Source organism: Psammomys obesus, unplaced genomic scaffold (genome assembly GCF_907164565.1).
Source record: "Psammomys obesus unplaced genomic scaffold, mPsaObe1.curated_primary_1811, whole genome shotgun sequence".
NCBI classification, from domain to species: domain Eukaryota; kingdom Metazoa; phylum Chordata; class Mammalia; order Rodentia; family Muridae; genus Psammomys; species Psammomys obesus.
This window is the reverse complement of record NW_026593286.1, coordinates 11,255,705-11,275,005: the sequence shown is the minus strand read 5'-3', so window position 1 is coordinate 11,275,005 and position 19,301 is coordinate 11,255,705. Positions and strand designations below refer to the sequence as shown.

The window sequence follows — 19,301 nt, the reverse complement described above, 5'->3', positions numbered from 1 at the left end:
GACGATGCTACCAGCTAGGTTTCTCCAAACGTTCTGTATGTATGCATCGAGAAAGAGCATCTTTGGGGCTGAAAGGAGACATTTAGAGAGGATGTGTCTGATTTTTTGTTTCCATGTATTTTTGTCTTCACAGAACATGATCAAATGAGGTACCTTAGCCAGCTTGGTGATTGCTTCGGGTCTTGTGATCATCTGTGTAGCAAAGTGGGTAAAATCATTCAGTTTCTTCCCTGCTGGACCTGGATGGAGAGGGGCTGTGCTCTCATCCCCACCCATTAGCTATGCCCTCTTTTCTCCGAATGTTGATTTAAGGAAGCAAGCACCTGTCTTCTGCCACTGCATCTTCCAAGCAAACTTTAAAGGGCATTATATCTCATAGAAAGAACATTGAAAATGCTCTGATCTCTAGTGATGAAGAATCTTGGATTTGACACTTTTCCCATCCAGATATAATGCACTTTAACTGAAGAAAAACTGAACTGAACCTACAAGTATATTTCTTATGGTGCTGGATTACTCATGCCGAACTGCCCCGAGACCTGCCTTGAGAGAGGGATCTGACAGACCCAAGTCACCTCCTGACTATTCCACTTAGCTCTCCCTGGGGACTTAATTTTTGGTATGTATCTCATTTCTTTTTCAGATTCCATAAGCATGCTAATTGAATCTAGAATTCAAGGGAGGAAGCAATTGTTTATGAGATGGGATGGGTTTTAGTTAGGGTTACTTAATGCTGAAGTTCGCATGTTATATTAGGTGGAGCAGAAATAAAGATACGGCATGGGTATCCACAGTGTTAGTGAGCCTCTGGCTATTTTTAATCCCTCACCCACTTAGTGATTACCATGAAGATGTTAAATGGATTTTCATTAGTAAAATAAGCCCTGTTGAATTATTAAAAGAATCAGGAGTATTTCCATGCCATTAATTGGTATCCGAGTTGTGCATGCTGCTATTTCTCTTAATTCCATACCATAAATATTTTACAACAGGCTCAGTTCACTGGTGTCATCAGTGAGAGCCCAGTTTTGCATTCTCAGAAAAAAAAATATACAATGTACCAAAAAAAAAAAATGCTAGACATACTTTGAAGGTAAAGCTGCTTATTTCTGGCTGATTCCAAATAGCCATTTTCCAGAAAATGTGCTTTAATACCTGTCAATATTAGGAGAATTTCATTAGTCTTTACAAAATGTACAACTGCTGGAGAACTTTAGATGGACTTGTTTAACTTTGGACATGCACTTATTTATTGAAATAACTCTTTTCTAATTTCTCAAACTACTCAGAAGTATTTTCACTACTTACAATGTAGGCATTTGCACACTTGGGAAAATTTTGCATTTGAAAAATGTTCATCTTTACTGAGAAATACTAAAGTTATTTTTGTACTGAAGGCGTATATGCACTTTTTAAGTGTGGTGAAAACAGGTTACATTTTGATAGTTAATTTTGATAGTTTTAGTATCCATGAATTTATAATCAGATAGTATAAATAATGAATAGAGAGTAAGGACAAAAGTTAATCTCCCGTTTTTTTCACATTTTGGATATGATCCAATTTATTTGATGTATTGTTAAGTGTCAACTTAAAAATTGATGAGAAAACATGAGCAAGACATGCACAAGTGATTTTGTTTTTCTCTGAAAAGTAGAATGTACTTTCGTCCAACTCAGAGAAGAAGGAAATTTTGTGAAGGGCATTTAATATTTAGGAAATTCTGAAAACAGACCTGTGAAAAATACTGAACTTTGCAAGGACCAAGCATAGTTAGCCAAGTTCAATGGTTTGCAAAGTTGTGTAGAAGTGTCAAATCTCAGGGAAAAGGATGGTGGCCATTGTTTAAAATCAGTCAATTAGCCATAGACTCCCAACTCAATTTGGTGGCTTCCACTGGAGCTCCAGTCAGCACTTTATTACATTGACTGTATCTGCTTTGCAAATACTGCCTTGTAAGCGTCTGGAACCAATTGGCCCAAGGCTCCACAAAGTCCCTCAGCCACTGACTCTTTGCTGGAGTCCCTAATATTAGAGAGGATAGAGGCAATCTTTTAAGACCTTTGGTGAAAGATACCATGACAGCCTGGAAGTCAGAGAAATGCCTGGTGTATGCTAGTGCATTTGTATGATTTCTGCCCACTTCCAAATTTGGGAGGTGGAGATAGTAGAAGAAAAATTCACTGCTAAGAAATCTGCTTTCTGAGAAAGAAGCAATCAACGCCTTTGTGGTTACTCCTGAAGGCTTTCTTGGTGGTAACTTCTTTCCCCATTTTGTGCAGACCAGCTGCATTTTGAGAACACTGAGAATGAGAATATGAACATGACCATTTGCGGAATGGGGGATAGGATTCCTAGCACAGATCAAAATATCTGGCCACTAGTATTTGATAGTTCATAAGACTTTCATTGCAAAAACAAGTTTTGATATAATTTGCATGGCTATGGATTTTAACTGTGCTATCTAGTTTTTAAGTCCCAATCTACAAAGTTAGCAAATTTCAGATATGAATTTGCATATCTAGTTAACATATATATGTGAAGCCTGATTACTACTTCCATTTTCACACATAATGTGTGGTGAGTGGTTTTAGGTTCATGCAAATGATATAAAATGGTTTTTATACTGCTGAACAGTGCAACAACAACAATAAAACAGTCAAATCATCTGGGGAAACTTGCACTGGACCCAAGCCCCCAGCATTCCCCACCTTAGGGAAGATGGAATGGTGAAAATGAGAAGAAAAAGTCAAGTTTTGATAACTTAAATTCCAAGAATTTCATATAGCATTAAGATAAGTGCCCTCTGGAAAACCTAAAAAAATATTTTAAAAATAATTAAAAATATTTAAAAAATAGAAACTGAGAATCTTGCACTTTGCTCAAATAAATTGAAACATAAACAAGTGGAAAGAGTAAAATATCCAATCTCACCTCAAGGCATCTATTCTCTACGACGCATTATGATGTTTTGGTGTATTACAAATCACGTTACAATAGCATAAAATGAACTTTACTTTATTCTGGTCATAAGATTATCTTGCAAGATTCACCATGGCCTAAAATATAGAAATTCTTATGAGACTTTAAATATGGGGGAAACAATTCACTCCACATCAGACTGTTTTTCATTCTTAACCACTCAATATAGGTGGCAAATTTAAGATCAAAGAAGTTGTCACCACTCTGTATGTTGGAAAAGGTAAATCTTATATAGAGAACAATTTCATTTAAAAAATTTAGGGTAAACAGTTTAAGAAGAAAAAAAAAGCAGCAATGACCAGGAGACTAGTGGATTGGTTCAGTTAGAGAATGCTGGTAAATATGAAACTCCACCCTGGGTCAGTAGAACTCTCAGGTACACCACAGGACTAAGTCTTACTGAGTGAATCTCTAACAAGCCTTCCTTTACAAAGTTGGAGTGTGGATATAGTCAAGCAGAAGATTATACTAACTGAAGAAGTGGTTCAGAATTTTAAACAAAGGGGAGGGAGATCCTTAGACAAGATGAAAAAGAAGCAGACAGCCTGAATATTCATTTGACTCTTTTTGCGTGACATGTCTCCCTCACTAGCGTGTCTTTGAGGAGCTCAGTTTCCCCATGAGTTGGTGCCATATTAAATAGACTCTGTGGACTGACAAGATACACAGTGGATTTCTACATTGGTGGAGGGAAAATGCCACATAAGCATGTGATCTTGCTGGAACTTCCATGCATTTATTTTCAAAAATACTCCCCATTTAAATTTATCTTTAATACTAAGTATTACATAATGGTTTCTTTCTTTCTTTCTTTCTTTCTTTCTTTCTTTCTTTCTTTCTTTCTTTCTTTCTTTCTTTTTTGAGTTTCTTTGCAGAAACTATCAGCTACAAAAGAAGAAAAAGAAAATAGGGATTTTTTTCTAATTTTATGCTTTTATCAATTTCATTTGTACATACATGACTTTTGCTGTGTGGGCTTGGATAATGGTAGTTTTTTTAATCCAGGAGCATTTCTGAAGCATTAACAGCACTATCAGCTCTAGATTCAGCATTGGTAAGGAACAATGACGGCTGCATTAGAAAAAAAAAATATATGTAGAAATCTCAATACGAAGTTAAATGCTAAGTTTATTTCTTTTGTCGTTGGTAAGAATTTAATTGTTGCATTTTGGGTATGTCAAGTCTCAAGTTTTAGAACATTTCACAGTATTGCACACTCTAGCCTTTGAGAAGGGTGTGGTCAACAGGTTATATGTAGTAGAGTGAAAGAATGGCATAACATGAAAGCTGAAAAATCGCCATCCGCTTCGCTATTTAAGCCAACATCAGCAGCTCTGTAAGATCAGACATGATTGTAGATATAGTAATCTAAATATTCAATCTAAATATTCAATCTAAATATTTCCAGACAGAATCTCTGGAAATACACACTTATAGAAGCCTAGGAGGGCATACAGTAAAGGCCTTATTTTCGCTCCGTATTACATGAGATTCTGAACTGGTTATTTAACTGCATTATCAGAAGAATCCTTGATAATAAGTTTTAAATTTATCCATGAATTACAATAAACACATACACAGAACTGCACTACTTGGATCAGTGCTGTGGCTTCCAAGTGGCGCATATACACTTTTAGAATGAAGACACAGTGTTCCAAGAATATAGGCAGGCAGCAAAAGACTCTCATTTGTTTTACACAAACAATGGGTGCACAAAATTATTGCTGTCCAGAGGAAGGCAGAAGCACCCTTTCAATCTTATGCATTCTGTTGTTGCTATATCTAATTTGAAGCCAAACAAGGGAGGTAGTTACTTTTTGTAAAAAACACTGAAGATGTTACCTATAATACAAAATCCAGTTGCCTTTCAACAGTGTATCCTAAAACACCAACTAGGTAATTCACTGTCTGTTTAAACAGATTTGCAATTCAAGAGTCAACTACAACTACAACCATGTCTTTGATGGGCTAGACACAAAGCGTGCCTTACTCAACATTTATGTGATTCATAACAATGCATTCTGAAAACACATTTATGACTTACTGGATTTTCATGCTCATTGCAGCAAATGGTAGTAGTTGTATCAAGATAGACAACATGGAGTTCAGTTTTCTGTTGAATCTGTTCACTGTGCGAGAGCTATGGTCTATTCATCTGAAAAATGTCCTTCAGCTTGAAAAGGCAAAGTTGGAAGGTGAGAGATGAAATGAGAGATGAAATGGTGGTCCATACACCATAGTGCCCTTGATTTTTTGTTGTTTTTGTTTTGTTTGTTTGTCTTTGCTTTGTTTTGTTTTGTTTTTAGATTTGGACAATGGGAATGGGAATGGGAATCAGGACTCTTAGTCCTGATTACATTTTTTTTTTCTTGCTTGTTGTTGTTAGTGAAGAAATTTGTTAACTTCCAATTTGACTCCCAGGTGAACAACTATGGTGAAGTAAGTGGTATTGTCTTAAATATTCTGCCTAGTTGTTTCAAAGTCAGATTTGTCAAGGAGCCATGCTGTTAATATTATAATTTCCGCAGTTAAGAATTGGAAGAGTATGCATGATGGCTCAGAGGTAGGGGCACTTATGTGTGGCCTTAGCACCTGAGTTCCATCATCTGATCCTACAGGTGGTAGGAAAAAATGGGCTAGTGATAATTGACCCCTAACTTCTACATTTCATGTTTTTGCAAGCATTCCTGGACACACACACAAACATAAACAAACATACACACATATACACACATAAATAAAATCAACCAATAATTATTTTTTAAAACAATCTTAAATTAACCTTTAACTGAAGGTAGGTGACAGATGGCTCACCTGTAAGGGCGATTGCCACCAAGCCTGACAATCTCAGTTACATCCGCAGGATCCACATGATAGAACAGAGTAGCCAACTTCCTCAAGTTGTCCTCTGACCTCCACACGGAAGCTGTGGCACCATATACCCCTCGATTAAAAATAAATCTACAAACTAATGTAATAAAAACATTTTATTTTAAAAGAGTTGGTGAAAGGCTCTGCTAGCGACCATCAGGCTACTTGAAAACATGTACATTTTTAAACTAAATCCTCATGATATAGTCCATTTCAACCTTTCATTCTTTTAATTTTATTTTTATTAATTACAATTTATTCACTTTGTATCCCAGCTGTAGCTCCCTCCCTCATCCCCTCCCAACCCCACCCTTCCTTCTTCTTCTCCTATGACCCTCCCCCAGTCCAATGATTGGGGAGGTCCTCCTCCCCTTCTGTCTGACCCTAGTTTATCAGGTCTCCTCAGGACTGCCTTCATTGTCTTCCTCTGTGGACTAGAAAGGCTGTTCCCCCCTCAGGTGGAGGTGATCAAAGAGGCAGCCCATGAGTTCAGAGCTGTCCCTGTTCCTATTACTAGTGAAACCCTCTTGAACACTGAGCGGTCATGGGCTACCTCTGTACAGGGGTTCTAGGTTATCTCCATGTATGGTCCTTGGTTGGAGTATCAGTCTCAGAAAAGAATCCTGTCCCCAGACTTTTGGTTCTGTTGCTCTCCTTGTGGAACTCTTGTTTCCTCCAGGTCTTTGTATCTCCTCCTTCTTTCATAAGATTTCCTGCACTCTGCCCATAGTTTGACTATGAGCCTCAGCATATGTTTTGATACCCAGCTGGGTAGTCTTTCAGAGGCCCTCTGTGATAGGCTCCAGTCCTGTTCCCTGTTTTCTCCCTCTTCCTAAGTCCATCCCATTTGCCTTTCTGAGTGAGGATTGAGCATCTTACCTAGAGTCCTCCTTCTGGCTTAGCTTCTTTAGGTGTAAAGATTTTAGTATATTTATCCTATATTATATGTCTAATATCTGCTTATGAGTGAGTATATTCTGTGTGTGTGTTTCTGCTTTTGGGATATCTCACTCTGGATGATCTTTTCTAGTTCCCACCATTAGCCTGCAAATTTCATGATTTTCTGGTTTTTAATTGCTGAGTAGTATTCCATTGTGTAAATGTACCACAATATCTGTATCCATTCCTCTGTTGAGGGACATCTGGGTTTTGTCTAGGTTCTTGATATTACAAATAAAGCTGCTATGAACATGGTTGAGCAATGTCCTTGTTGTATACTTGAGCATCTTTTGGATATATGCCTAGGAGTGGTATAGCTGGATTTTGTGTTAGTACTATTCCTAGTTGTCTGAAAAAGTGCCAGATTGATTTCCAAAGTGGTTGTACAACTTTATTTTTTAAATGTAAAGTGAAGCATAAAAGTATTAGTTAATGCCAAACTATAGAACTAGATATGATTTATTTGAGATTTTTAGAGCACATGAAAAAGCTTTCACCTGTGCCTACAAGACTTCTTCAGAGACTTATACATCACTTACTAATTTCCATGGGGACCAGCAAACAAAATACTGAGAGCTCAATAAATAACAAGATGCTATTATTATTTAAAGGACCACATGTAAATGTCGAGAAGTTATACCTATTTATCCTCAAAAATAATAGAAAGAAAGAATGCATGGCCAGCTGGTGATGTAAACAGTACCAGAATCAGATGAGAGGCAATTTTTCATTCTAGTTTTCTACTACAATGTGACATCTAGAAGATTAGAATTTGACATTCATCACTGTCTTGTTTGTAACAGCTGACCAACAGGATATCAGATAAATAGATGATCATATGACCTCCTAGAGGCACGTATGGGCACATACATAATCTGCAACCCATTTTTATAGTGTGAAATTTGAATTGATCATATGGTTGATTTTCATCTAAAAAATTCATGTGAGTTAAAAAAATACCTATCCCATGTATAAATATTTCACAATAATATTATTTCACATTATCTCAAAACAGCAATAACTTAAGCACCATATAATTTGAAAGGGCATAGATAAAGAGAATTAATGTTCTGAAATTTTTCAGCCAACCTTGTTAATAATTACTAAATGTAAACTGTGTAAGAATCACTAGGGTTGGTGGAAAACTTCAGCAAAATAAATAACTAAATCAGGGAGGGGCATTCGTGAAGAAGGGGGAGGGGGGGTGGGACCAGGAGAGGAGGAGGGAGGAGGGAGGAAGGATACAAAGTGAATAAAGTGTAATTAATAAAATTAAATTAACTTTAAAAATTAAAAATAAATAACTAAATCAATAGAGCCTGTTGGATAATCATGCTTCCTGCACCTGGGAAAACTACAGTTTTGCTGGAGGGCAAAGTAGGAGGAATCATTCTAGCCCGAGGTGTTACCTCCAGCATGCTTATAACTCTGAGTTGGCTTGCTTGACTTAGGCAAGATGAATTGTCATGAATCTAGGCTGGTCCTCTTTTAGCTGGGAGTACCTGCTGTGGCTGCTCTTGATGCAAGTGAATCCCTGAAAACGGCGATGCTTTAGGTAGCCAAAGGAGACTTTCTCACCTTTCTCTTACCAAAATGGAGTTCATTCATACTGGTGATTTTCTTCTCTTCTAAGTGTCCACCACTTAAGCATGTAGGCTGATGGACTGATGGAAAAATACAATTCAATTACATTATAGAGTTGGAATTAAAAGACCAGGCAGCTTTAACCCACTGAAGCTTGGAAATCAAACAAAACACAATTAAAAATTTAACATAAAATTCCAAAGCCAACAAACAACTTTTAGGTTTTTTTTTTTTTTGGAGGGGGGTTATTTATTTTATTTTTTTTTATTAGTTACATTTTATTAACTCTGTATCCCAGCTTTATCTGCTCCCTCATTCCCTCCCAAACCCTCCCTATATCCCTCATCTCCTCCCTGCCCCTTTCCAAGTCCACTGATTGGGGAGGACCTCATCCCCTTTCATCTGATCCTGTTTTATCAGGTATCTTCAGAACTGGCTACAAAGTCCTTCTCTGTGGCCTAGCAGGACTGCTCCTCCCTTGGGGGGGTGGGGAGGTCAAAGAGCCTGCAACTTTTTAGTTTTTAAAATGTCAAATACAGGGAAATAATTTAAGTTCAGCATGTGATTCAAATTTGGGTTAACCAGTAGCTTAAAGGTTAATAAATTATTATATGAGTGAGATTTCCATAACTACAACCCAGGTTATAAAATATGATTTTCATTTCAGAATGACTATGATATGTACTTAAAAAGAAAACTTCTTGACTTTTGCAGTAAATGGATGGACTGTCCAACATTTCTATGATAGTTAAAGGATGGAAGTTTTTGTTTATTTACAGCCAGAGTCTCTAAACATGACAGACATATGCCCCGTGCACTGTGTCAATTTTCTACATCACAGTGAACGGAAAGTTAAGAAAGCCTTATTAACGTAGAAGATTATTGTTTTATTTTTAGGCAGTTTTGCTCTGTATCGTTGCTAAGGCAGTTTTTCAACCTCGTCTTGCATACCTGAAAAGTTCTTTACGACATGGTGATTTTTAAGACTTTCCTGTCTACCCATCCATTCATCCATGTACACATTCATCCACCCATCAAACCACACAGCCACTTCACAATGAGACTGTTGCCAAACTTCTTCCCTAACATCCTCACACTATTATCGCACTTTAATGTTCATGCTACTGTTTAGTTCCACGCTGAGTTCTTCATAAGCCTCCCTTCTGGTAATCCCAAGTGATGGGAGCTTTGTTGTTCTCACTTTACAGCTGAGACCTAGGTAAAAGTTTCATGTTTTAAAATGTGGCTTGATTTGGCTTTGATTTGTCCATCGTTGCTTCAGCTTTTGAAGTTCTTAGACTTTTAATTGACAGTTCTACATTGATATCAAAGCTAGTGCTACTAGATGGCTGAGGACGTATATGGTCTTGATAATGCACAATATGTCTCATAGTAAATTATGATATACAACAGTTATAGAGGTCCATTTTGAAAGTAATTCAGGGTCACAAGAGACCACAAATTAATAAATGTGTCTTTCCTTTATTGCTGTTGTATTTTGTATGGACATTTTAGATTTATACATTTCCCATTTATGTATTTAAAGAAAAATGGAAGTCAGTTTTTCTCCAGCATAACAATTTTAATTTTAAAATACATGGAAATGTCATTATGATAATGAAAATATGAAATTTGGATCTATGATAGTGCAACAACATATTTTGAGAAATAAAAATCATGAGTGTAATTATGTATAACAAATATTTATCTTCAGATACAATATTTGCATCTTCACAGGTGGCAGGGGACAACTGTGGCTCTTTGTTCTGCTGACGTTGTTGCTTAGATGAAACATTTGGTACTCAAACACCACTCATTTCATGTAATTTCTAATGAGACATTTTTCTCAATGGGAAACTTAAATTAAAATGTGTAAATCTTAATTATTTCCATAAAATTCAGCTTCATTCAAGGGAACATAGAGGTCTAAAATAATATGAACAGGACATAATCTTTTAAAAATTCTATTATATTCATTAATGGTGTTCTGTAACAACTTTATGCCCAAACTCACCATCACGTAAATACACTTTTAATATATTAACATATTTAGAGTGTAGGAGAATATGAAGATGAGCACCTGTGTGCCATGGTGCATGAGTGGAGATCAGAAGACCACTTGGAAAGCCAGCCATGTTCTTCCACCATATAGATTCTGGGACTTGAATCTAGGTCACTGGTCTTCCCAAAGCTCCTTTACTCCTCCTTTACCCACTGAGCCATACCTATGACCCTTACCTTAAACACTATAACTCTCCAGAGCTACATATATCCTAAGGAGTCTGGTAACTAACTGGAAGTTTGGTCTGACAAAATCTTTTTATTTTGTTTTATTTTTATTTTTTTATAATTTATTCAATTTATAACCCAACTATAGGCCCCTACCTCATCTCCTCCCAGTCCCACCCTCCTTACCTTTTCTCTATAATCCCCTTCCCCTAGTCCACTAAAAAGGGGAGTTCTCCTCTACTGCCTTCTGACATTAGCCTATCAAGTCTCATCGGGACTACCTGTATCTTTGTCCTCTGTGACCTGGCAAGGCTACATAGCCCAGGGGAAGTGATCAAAGAGCAGGCAACAGAGTTCATGGCAGATGCAGCCCCTGTTCCCCTTACTCAGGAAGCCACATGGAGACTGAGCTGCCTATGGGCTATACCTGAGCAGGAGGTCTAGGTCCTCTTTATGCATGGTCATCAGTTGGTGCATCAGTCACTTCAGGGACCCTTGGGCTCAAATATTTTAGCTTTGTTGGTCTCCTTGTGGAGTTCCTGTACCCTATGGGTCCTTCAGGAGCCTATCATAGAGGTCTTCTGAATGGCCCCACCCTTCAGGGGATAGAATCATATGCTGAGGCTCACAGCCAAACTTTGGGGAAAGTGCAGGGAGTCTAATGGAAGAAGGGAGGAATAGAAAGTATGACAAAAACCTTAGCGACAAAATTTAACAACCTGACTAAGGGTATGATATGTTGTTGTCAATCTACAGAGAACATTCGTGTCAATGATACCTTCCAAGATGATGAGTACTAATCCTGAAGAAGACCCTTTGGACACTTTTCTGCAGTATATTGAGGATATGGGGATGAAGGCATATGATGGCCTGGTTATTCAAAATGCATCTGACATTGCTCGCGAGAATGATCGCTTGAGAAATGAAACAAATATGGCTTACCTGAAGGAGAAGAATGAGAAACGGCGGAGACAGGAAGAAACAATCAAACGGTAAGTACAAGCACCGCGTTCTATGAGGGATCTACAGACCCTCCCAAGACTGTGTTGCTGACACCTGGCCAAGAAGGGGCTGGTCAGAGTCTTGGTGGAATACATAGTGAAAGGGACACCTGGGCTCTACCAAAAGCTCAGCCGTCCTGGTGACAGATCCTGGCCTTCGTTAACAACAGTTACTTACCTGTGCTTTGTGCATACAGAGGTACAGATAGGATGAGGAGAGAATCCAATTTTCTCCTCACCAAGGCTTGTGTTGAACAGCCACTTGGTAAAAGCACCAGGGAACATAGACACATTTTTTTTTTTAAACAGCCAGCGTTTTATGAGAATGTCCACCTTTAATGGCCTACGTTTATGGTTCTTACCTTAAAATAGAGTTCATCTGCTTCCTACAATATGGGTAAGACCAGCAAATAATTAGATGTGCATGAGCCTCTGAAGGCAGTTGGAATCCTTGGTGTATGGTCCTAAGCAATTTTATGGTGATTACAACTCCTAGTTTGGTACCTAGGGTCCTGAGTTTGTTTAAACGGAATTGCTTTCATGATGTAACACCTACTAGTAACAAACTAAGAGCTCCAGATTGGAATCTTCCAAATAGAGGTTCGGCTCCTAGTGAGTGTACACAAAAGGACATACAACTCTTGCTTTGTTTGTGTTGCTTTGTTGGTTGTTTCCCGGCTGTGTGTGTTTCTGTGTGGTTACACACAGTGCTTTATGGAATCCTGTTTTTACCCTCGAATTGATTTGCCACGTTCAAAAATTCAAAATGTAGAAGATTACTTCTTTCAGTTATCTGCATGACTGGATAGTGATGGGATCTTAACATAGTTCATAAAAGATTTTCCATCTAATACGTTATTCACATACTATCCCCAAAGATTATAATATTAAGGAAAATAAAAATATTTTCTCGAGTGAAATTATTTAGGTTGTAAAGAGGCAAGGCGATGTGGCATGAAACTAGTAATTTAAAGAAAATGTTTTATGTGTTAGAGAAAGATGGAGGGAGGAGAGAAGAGGGATGGAGTTAAGGAGCAGGGAGGGAGAGAGAGAAAGAGATGTTTTAGAAGACTGTTTTGAAAGAATATACTGTTAATAATCCTTTGGATTATTAAAATTTTATTTAGCTTAATTTAAAATTGATTTTTTTTTTGCTAGGGTATTCTAAGTAGCCTTTTTACACTACTTTGACTGTGTATTGTCTCCAACGGACTTTTGCATGTATATGAATGTTTTACTTTAATTTTGAATGTTGAAGATTTAAAAATTCAAAGCAAAGAAGATGGATTACATGACTTCTAGAGAGTTATAGTAGAATAGTTCAAAGTTTTGTAATCTTGCAGTTGTAGATCAACAATTAAATATTTTGTGAACATATAGAATTATTTATGGCAACATCATGTTGGTCTCTCAGACCACCAACAGGTACACATTTGCCCCACTAGCTTCTGTGTTTCATTAACAACCTTCAATAGGTTTCTGCACAAATATCCAAACACAGTGACAACTGAGGTGGCTAAATTTTAAATGCTTTTACTGACATGTGTTTAGAGAGGCATGAAAAAAAAATGGGGTGGCAATCTAAAATCTAAGGCACTCAAGAAGCAAGTGTCTAAAAAGGTGGAGATACATTAAAATCCTGTCACTACATGATGAGTGATGTGTCAAAGATGTGGTTATGTGAACTTGAGCTCATTTTGCTGGACTAAGCAGACTACTTTCTAACACTACATTACAAAGCACAAAAGATAGCTCAGAGCACTTACTAAGCTGAAAAAAGGTGAAAATGGTTTGCATGACCTCCATCTTACACATTAGACTTAAGTCTATCATATCTTGATAATAGAACTTAAAAGCACATATAAATCAACTCTCCTGTTTGGTTCTAATTCACCAGAACTAATGGTGGTTGGTGTGGTAAAATTGGGTAAAATAGCTAAGTCCTGGGCACCATATGAGCAGACTTGGGCATTGAGTACAGAAAATGAATGACAAGGAGCTTCTGGTTGGTCTGCTGTTGGTCGCCCTGTTGCGTATTGTTATTGCTTGAACTAGCAGGATGACATTTTGCCTTAATGAAATGGCAAAGACTGAAAGTGAAGCAAGGTTACAGCAAATAGAAGGGAATGGGAGCTGATTTTGATGTGCAAATGTTGAAAAGCCTTTTACCTGCACAGGTCCGAGATTCTGGGTAGAGGCTTAGATAAAAGACCCAGGATTTTGGGTAGAGACAGAATAAGAGTTCTATACTGTGAGAATGAGAATCACCTTAACCTTCCCACTGGTTTTTAAATCATGAGCATACAAGACAACAAAGACGGCTAGGACTTAAATCTTAAAATGGTCAAAAATCCAGGAATATGCCCCAAAGCATCAAAAAGCTCACAGGCTGAGGACAGTGTAAGGAAGAAGCCAACAGGCTTAGTCAGGGAACCTCAAAGGAGGACTGAGCAATGTTGGAACCACAGCATTAATTCTTGCCCCATAATGGCTGCATGTTTTAGGAATTAAAAGATATAAAATGTGTCTTGCTATTTATAATTCAGTTCTTCCTTATTCAACCCTGCCCAAAATCTTTTTCTGGAATTCTAGTTTAATGTGTAAATATCTTGGAAGTGTAAGAAGCCCATGAGAGCCTAAATTTTGTTGAAATTTCTCCAAATCACTTTTCTTTTCCAAAAGCAAAGCCCATGTGAAGCAAAATGGCAAAAATGTCTTAGGATGTGATTGGGGAGGAGCTTGGAGAGGAAAAAAAAGTGAACTAAGCCAGCCCAGCAATGGTTCTATTGGAGGAGGTGTCTATAAGCTTCCCTCACTGCATTGTGAGGGGATGGCAATCAAACAATCTTTTATAGGTACCATAGCAATTTCCAAAGTTGGTTTTGTTTTGTGCATATAAGGACCAGTGTCATGGGTGTATGACCATTTTCAAATGAGCATAATCTTACTCCAGTGTGTGCTCTTTCAACCCACTTCAACATTCTTAATGAGAAATTACCATTATTTAGAAAGTCTATCAACTATGTTTTATTCAAACAGGCATTTGAGGGTTTTTAGGATACCAGCAGAAACGGAATGCTCATATTTTAAAACTAATACACACACACACACACACACACACACAGACACACACACACACACACACAGACATACACACACACACATTACCTTGCAATTAATATCAAGTAGAAAAAGCTCAACAAAAGATCACCATCTACTTAATTAAAATTACTTCATCTTTCTGCTAAATGCCTTCAAAATATATTCAGTTATTTAATATATGGGATATAAATGCCAGAAATTCTAAAAAGCGGCACATTTGACCTTGAAAAGGCATTGATGATAATTCTCTGTGAAATGCGCCAGTTGCAATTTCAAAAATGTGCAGACTGCCAAAGCATGCTTAAAACATGGAAATAGGATTTCATGCGATTGACTTTCTGGACCACATACTGCTGAAATGCCTTTTGTGCTCAAGCTGGGGAGTTTAACCACGGAGCCCTTAGACAAACAATATTCTCCTGGCTTCCTCTGTGATCTAAGTTGCTTAGGTTTTTTGAGCCCAGTTCCTTATTTTTTAAACTAACTTGAGCCCTTGTCACTCTTAACTTCCTTGTATCTTCTCCTCTATCTGTCATATGGGATTTACTGAAAAGGCTTGCTGGTGAAAAAGAAATACCAAATAAAGGAAAAATGATGTTCTTGGTGCTTCTCTTAACAGTTTTCATTGATATTTAGTAAGAAAGAGAGAAATACTTAAAGAATTGATGGAGAATAAAAACAATTATTTCAGTGGCTCATTGTCTATGCTACTTTGTACAGGCACTGGTAAATAAGATTTATTTTTATTAAGTAGCCCATAAGTAAAATAAGCGTGTGAAACTACCTTTCAACAAGATAGTTCATTCAAGATGGGTTAGAATGTCCTACATGGCTGTTATTAAGGAGAAAGGTGAGGAACCTATTTTGGTGTTCAGTGTATACAATTATAACCAATAAGAAGAAAGGAAATGATGAATGACAGACGACCTGGAGGGTAGTAGCTGAACACACCTTTGAAAAGAGGCTTTCTTTAGAGGCTCTCTGTTTATAAGTAATCCCTTGTTAGGTCATCAAATAAGGACATTCACTGAAGAGCACGAACAATCAAAAAACCATTTTAGACGCCACAGGTACAACGGGGTTCTGGGAATCCTTTTAAGCAAAGTTCTTTATGAATTCCGGTATTGGTCCTCACACCACCCCATTTGGTTGTTTTCAAAACAATGTGAGAAGTACACTCTAAATAAAAGGCGAGAAGAAAATTCTCACATCTCTTCAACTATGATTTTTACTGTATGAACGTTTTTATTTGTTTTCTCTTAATGAAAGAAACGCTGCATTAGCAAAATTTCTGTAAACATTGTGAGTCTGGAAGACAGCTCTTGACTTCTGCAAACCGGTTCTGACACAAAGGACTACTTAGGCTGATTACCAGTACCTCTGTCCCCTGCGGATGCCCTAAGGGGATCTTTATGAGGTTATATTTCCTCTTTAAAAGTGACAGTCAGAAATGGAATTAGATTCCATGTGGCTCCCTTTAAAATGGCAGCTGTATATTGGTGTGCGCTTGACCACTGTGTGGACTTGGGAATCAAAAGACCACTACAGCTTCTCTTGTGCTTTGAGGGAGAAAATGACAATAAAAATAAACACTTTAAATGGACTTTTTAATTTGCTGGTTTGCTACTACCTTAAAAGAAAATAGTTGTGATACTGAATTTATAAATTTGTCCATTTTATTTCCATGGACCCACAGTTACACAGAGAATGCTTCTCAGAGCACTATGGTCAGTTATACAAATAGTTTGGAGTTAGTTTTGGCTTTTGGAATTATACTCACAACATGATTAAAGACTCTGTGGTTGCAGAGAAAATGCATTGACCTGCATTTTGTGAATACTATACCTGCTCAGTGTAGCGTGAGCAGCCCCTCACTCTGGTCTCATATAGCTCTTCTCAATGAATTTGTTCTAACACAGGCATGCAGTGATGCAAAGTTCTCTATATTTGTAGCAGAAAGAAGATTAAAACCATAATTTCATAAGCAAAGTGGAGACAGATAAATGAACAAAAGTCCAGAATCACAAGGCTCTACAGCTAGCCCTACAGTATAAAGAAATTATCTACAGGTAGTTTGGGGATAGCCTCCGGCTAGCCATTGCTTCTAGGCTTCGAAGAGCATTGGCGATAAGCCCTTGGCCTTATGCAGCTTGTCAGGGCCCAGGCTGCCATGAATCTGTTGATCTGATCTGATGTGAGTTTCTGACCTAATTTTTACTGTAGGTCTTAGTGTTCAGGCCGAGAAAACAAGGTTAATGTGTTGATACAGAGTGAGATTAAACAGCAGACACTCTCATAATAACCCTCTGTAATTTTGGCTTCCTCTTGTGAGTGTGATTAATCCAAACCACTTTTCTATTAATCATTTCAGAGTACCACAAGCTGTTTCGCCTGTTTTTTTGGTGTTTAAAACTGTATCTAGATTGTCTTTTTCCGAGTTGAATGAGATAGACAAACAGTGTACAAGCGTAGTTACTTTCCCAAAAATGTAGGGCTGGTTTTTATTTTTTTAATTCACAGAAACGCAAAACTAGAAGAAAAAAAAAATCACTCTTGCTCATCCCTAGGTGACTATTCTTTACTAAGCCGGAAACACTTCTACAATGATGGCTATACCTACATATCAATTTATTAAAGGTTTTTCAGTGATGGTGGTGGAAGTTAATATTGTCCAGTATCTGAGAACACTGTTGTAATAATGCAAATGATATTCGTTCTGCTCTCCCACTTTTTTCAGCAAGGGTCACCCCCTGTCCTAAGATGATTAATACATACGTCATAAACCATTGACTTGTGATTTACATGATGCTAATATTTGTAATGATGATGGCCAACGGCCCTACTTAGTCACCTGTCAGCACAGATTAGAGCCCACAAGAATGGGGCCTTTCAGACCCGTTGTTTAGATTTTGCCTATATTAGGTTCTCACAGACTGATTTGGGAACAACTAGGTTTTCTGTTGTTTCTACTTCAGTTATATCCTGGACCTAGCACTGGCTTTATGCTTTAAGACGATCAGTATCTGTCTGTATCTGAAATAAATAGACAGATGCTAACAAGAGGAGGGGCTTTTTAGAACACAGCCACATCCAGATGGGCAGTTCCCAGGATGAATTCTTCTGATGCAGAGGAAAAGTGCTGTGTGGAACGGACTTTTGGACCCCCAATTCCAAGAGACTTCAAGCACCACCACTGCAAAGGTGAAGGTACCCTTTTCTTAAGGGGTAGAGCTAAATTATTTATAGATTCTTATGGGGCTTACCACTTCTTATCTAAAATTGTTTTGTTTCAGGTGAAAGCTGTGGTAGATATTCTCAACCTTTTATGTAAAGATGGCTCTTATAAATGTTTAAAAATAACAAATATCGAAAAAGAATTGTTGTAGAAATAGAATATTCATCAGGGAATTATATATATTTTTCAACTAAATGTGAAATAGCTCCTGGAGAACATGCCTAATGTAATGAAATTGCCAGAGTAGAGCCTAAACATGCTAATAAATTTGCCTCTGAGGCTTTGTTCCAACTTTGAGGTTGCCTGAATAAAATGTCTGCATTACAAATGTGTGGGTTACCTTAACATTAATTATAATCGTAAGTTGGTAGAAGGCAGATAAAACCTTTTCCCCTTGAATTTCTGCTGGGGATATATGCTTTTAGTTAAAAGTTATTCTCAATGATGCTCGTAGCCAGCCTGCCAAGATGCAGAGGTGGAGGGGGCTAGTCACCCTCACTTGGTCTTCAAAAACATGCACTTTCAACAAGATGTACCAGCAAGGTATTTCAAAGACACAAAAACAAGCCAATATTTAAAATCCATTATTTTAATTAGTAAATTGCATTTTAGCCTTTGGTTTGGGGTTAAGCAAAGCACTTAGAATATTTTGGTGTTAGAATAAGAAATGAAGCGGCTCAATGAAATGAAAATTAAAATCACCAAGGAGAGGTGATTCTCTATCAGGCTAATTAGTATGTATTTGTATCACACAGCTATTTGGTGTCTATATTACTTTTTTCATTTCTCCATTATTGGGTATCTTTTATGTCAACCATTACTCTCCATACCTAGGTGAAGGCGGTGACAAAGTTGTCAAAAGAAAAAAAAAAAAAAACAGAGGGAATTGCCTTTGAGGCATTGAGAGTACAGTTTAAACCAGGTTTCTCAGGCCATCTCACGTGGCCTGTCACATATGAACAAAGAACTTAAAGGGAGGGAGGAAGCCATACTGTTAGGAACAGCAGGGACACAGGGTTACAAGAGAAAGGAACACTAGGAGCAGAGGGCACTACCTCTGAGGAAAGTCAGGAAAGAGAGGAAAGTCAAAGGTTTGACTAGAACACGGCCCATCATCTGTGGAGAAGGCTAGACAATCAGGTCAGGATGGGCGGCAGATGGCCTTGCAGTGACCTTGGGGTAACCGACAGGACTTTACTTCAGAAAACCTGGCATGGAATGAGAAGCTTCTAGGGTCATTTCAGTTGAAGAATGAGGAATCTGACTCAAGAGTTGGCAAGTTGGCCTTCTAGCTGCTCTGTGGAGCAAAATAAATAAATAAATAAATAAATAAATAAATAAATAAATAAATAAATAAATA

At 37.6% G+C, this 19,301-nt stretch overlaps 1 protein-coding gene across 2 annotated transcripts in view; it reads left to right on the top strand.

The window, feature by feature from the left end:
• The first annotated feature begins 461 nt into the window (after window positions 1-461).
• Nyap2 (neuronal tyrosine-phosphorylated phosphoinositide-3-kinase adaptor 2) overlaps window positions 462-19,301 on the top strand; it is a 237,756-nt gene continuing 218,916 nt past the window's right edge. For both annotated transcript variants that reach the window (XM_055616833.1, XM_055616834.1), the window contains exons 1-2: window positions 462-619; window positions 11,360-11,595. In XM_055616833.1, the coding sequence (XP_055472808.1) occupies window positions 11,375-11,595 (221 nt within the window). In that variant the 5' untranslated portion in view covers window positions 462-619; window positions 11,360-11,374. The remainder of the gene's footprint in view (window positions 620-11,359; window positions 11,596-19,301) is intronic.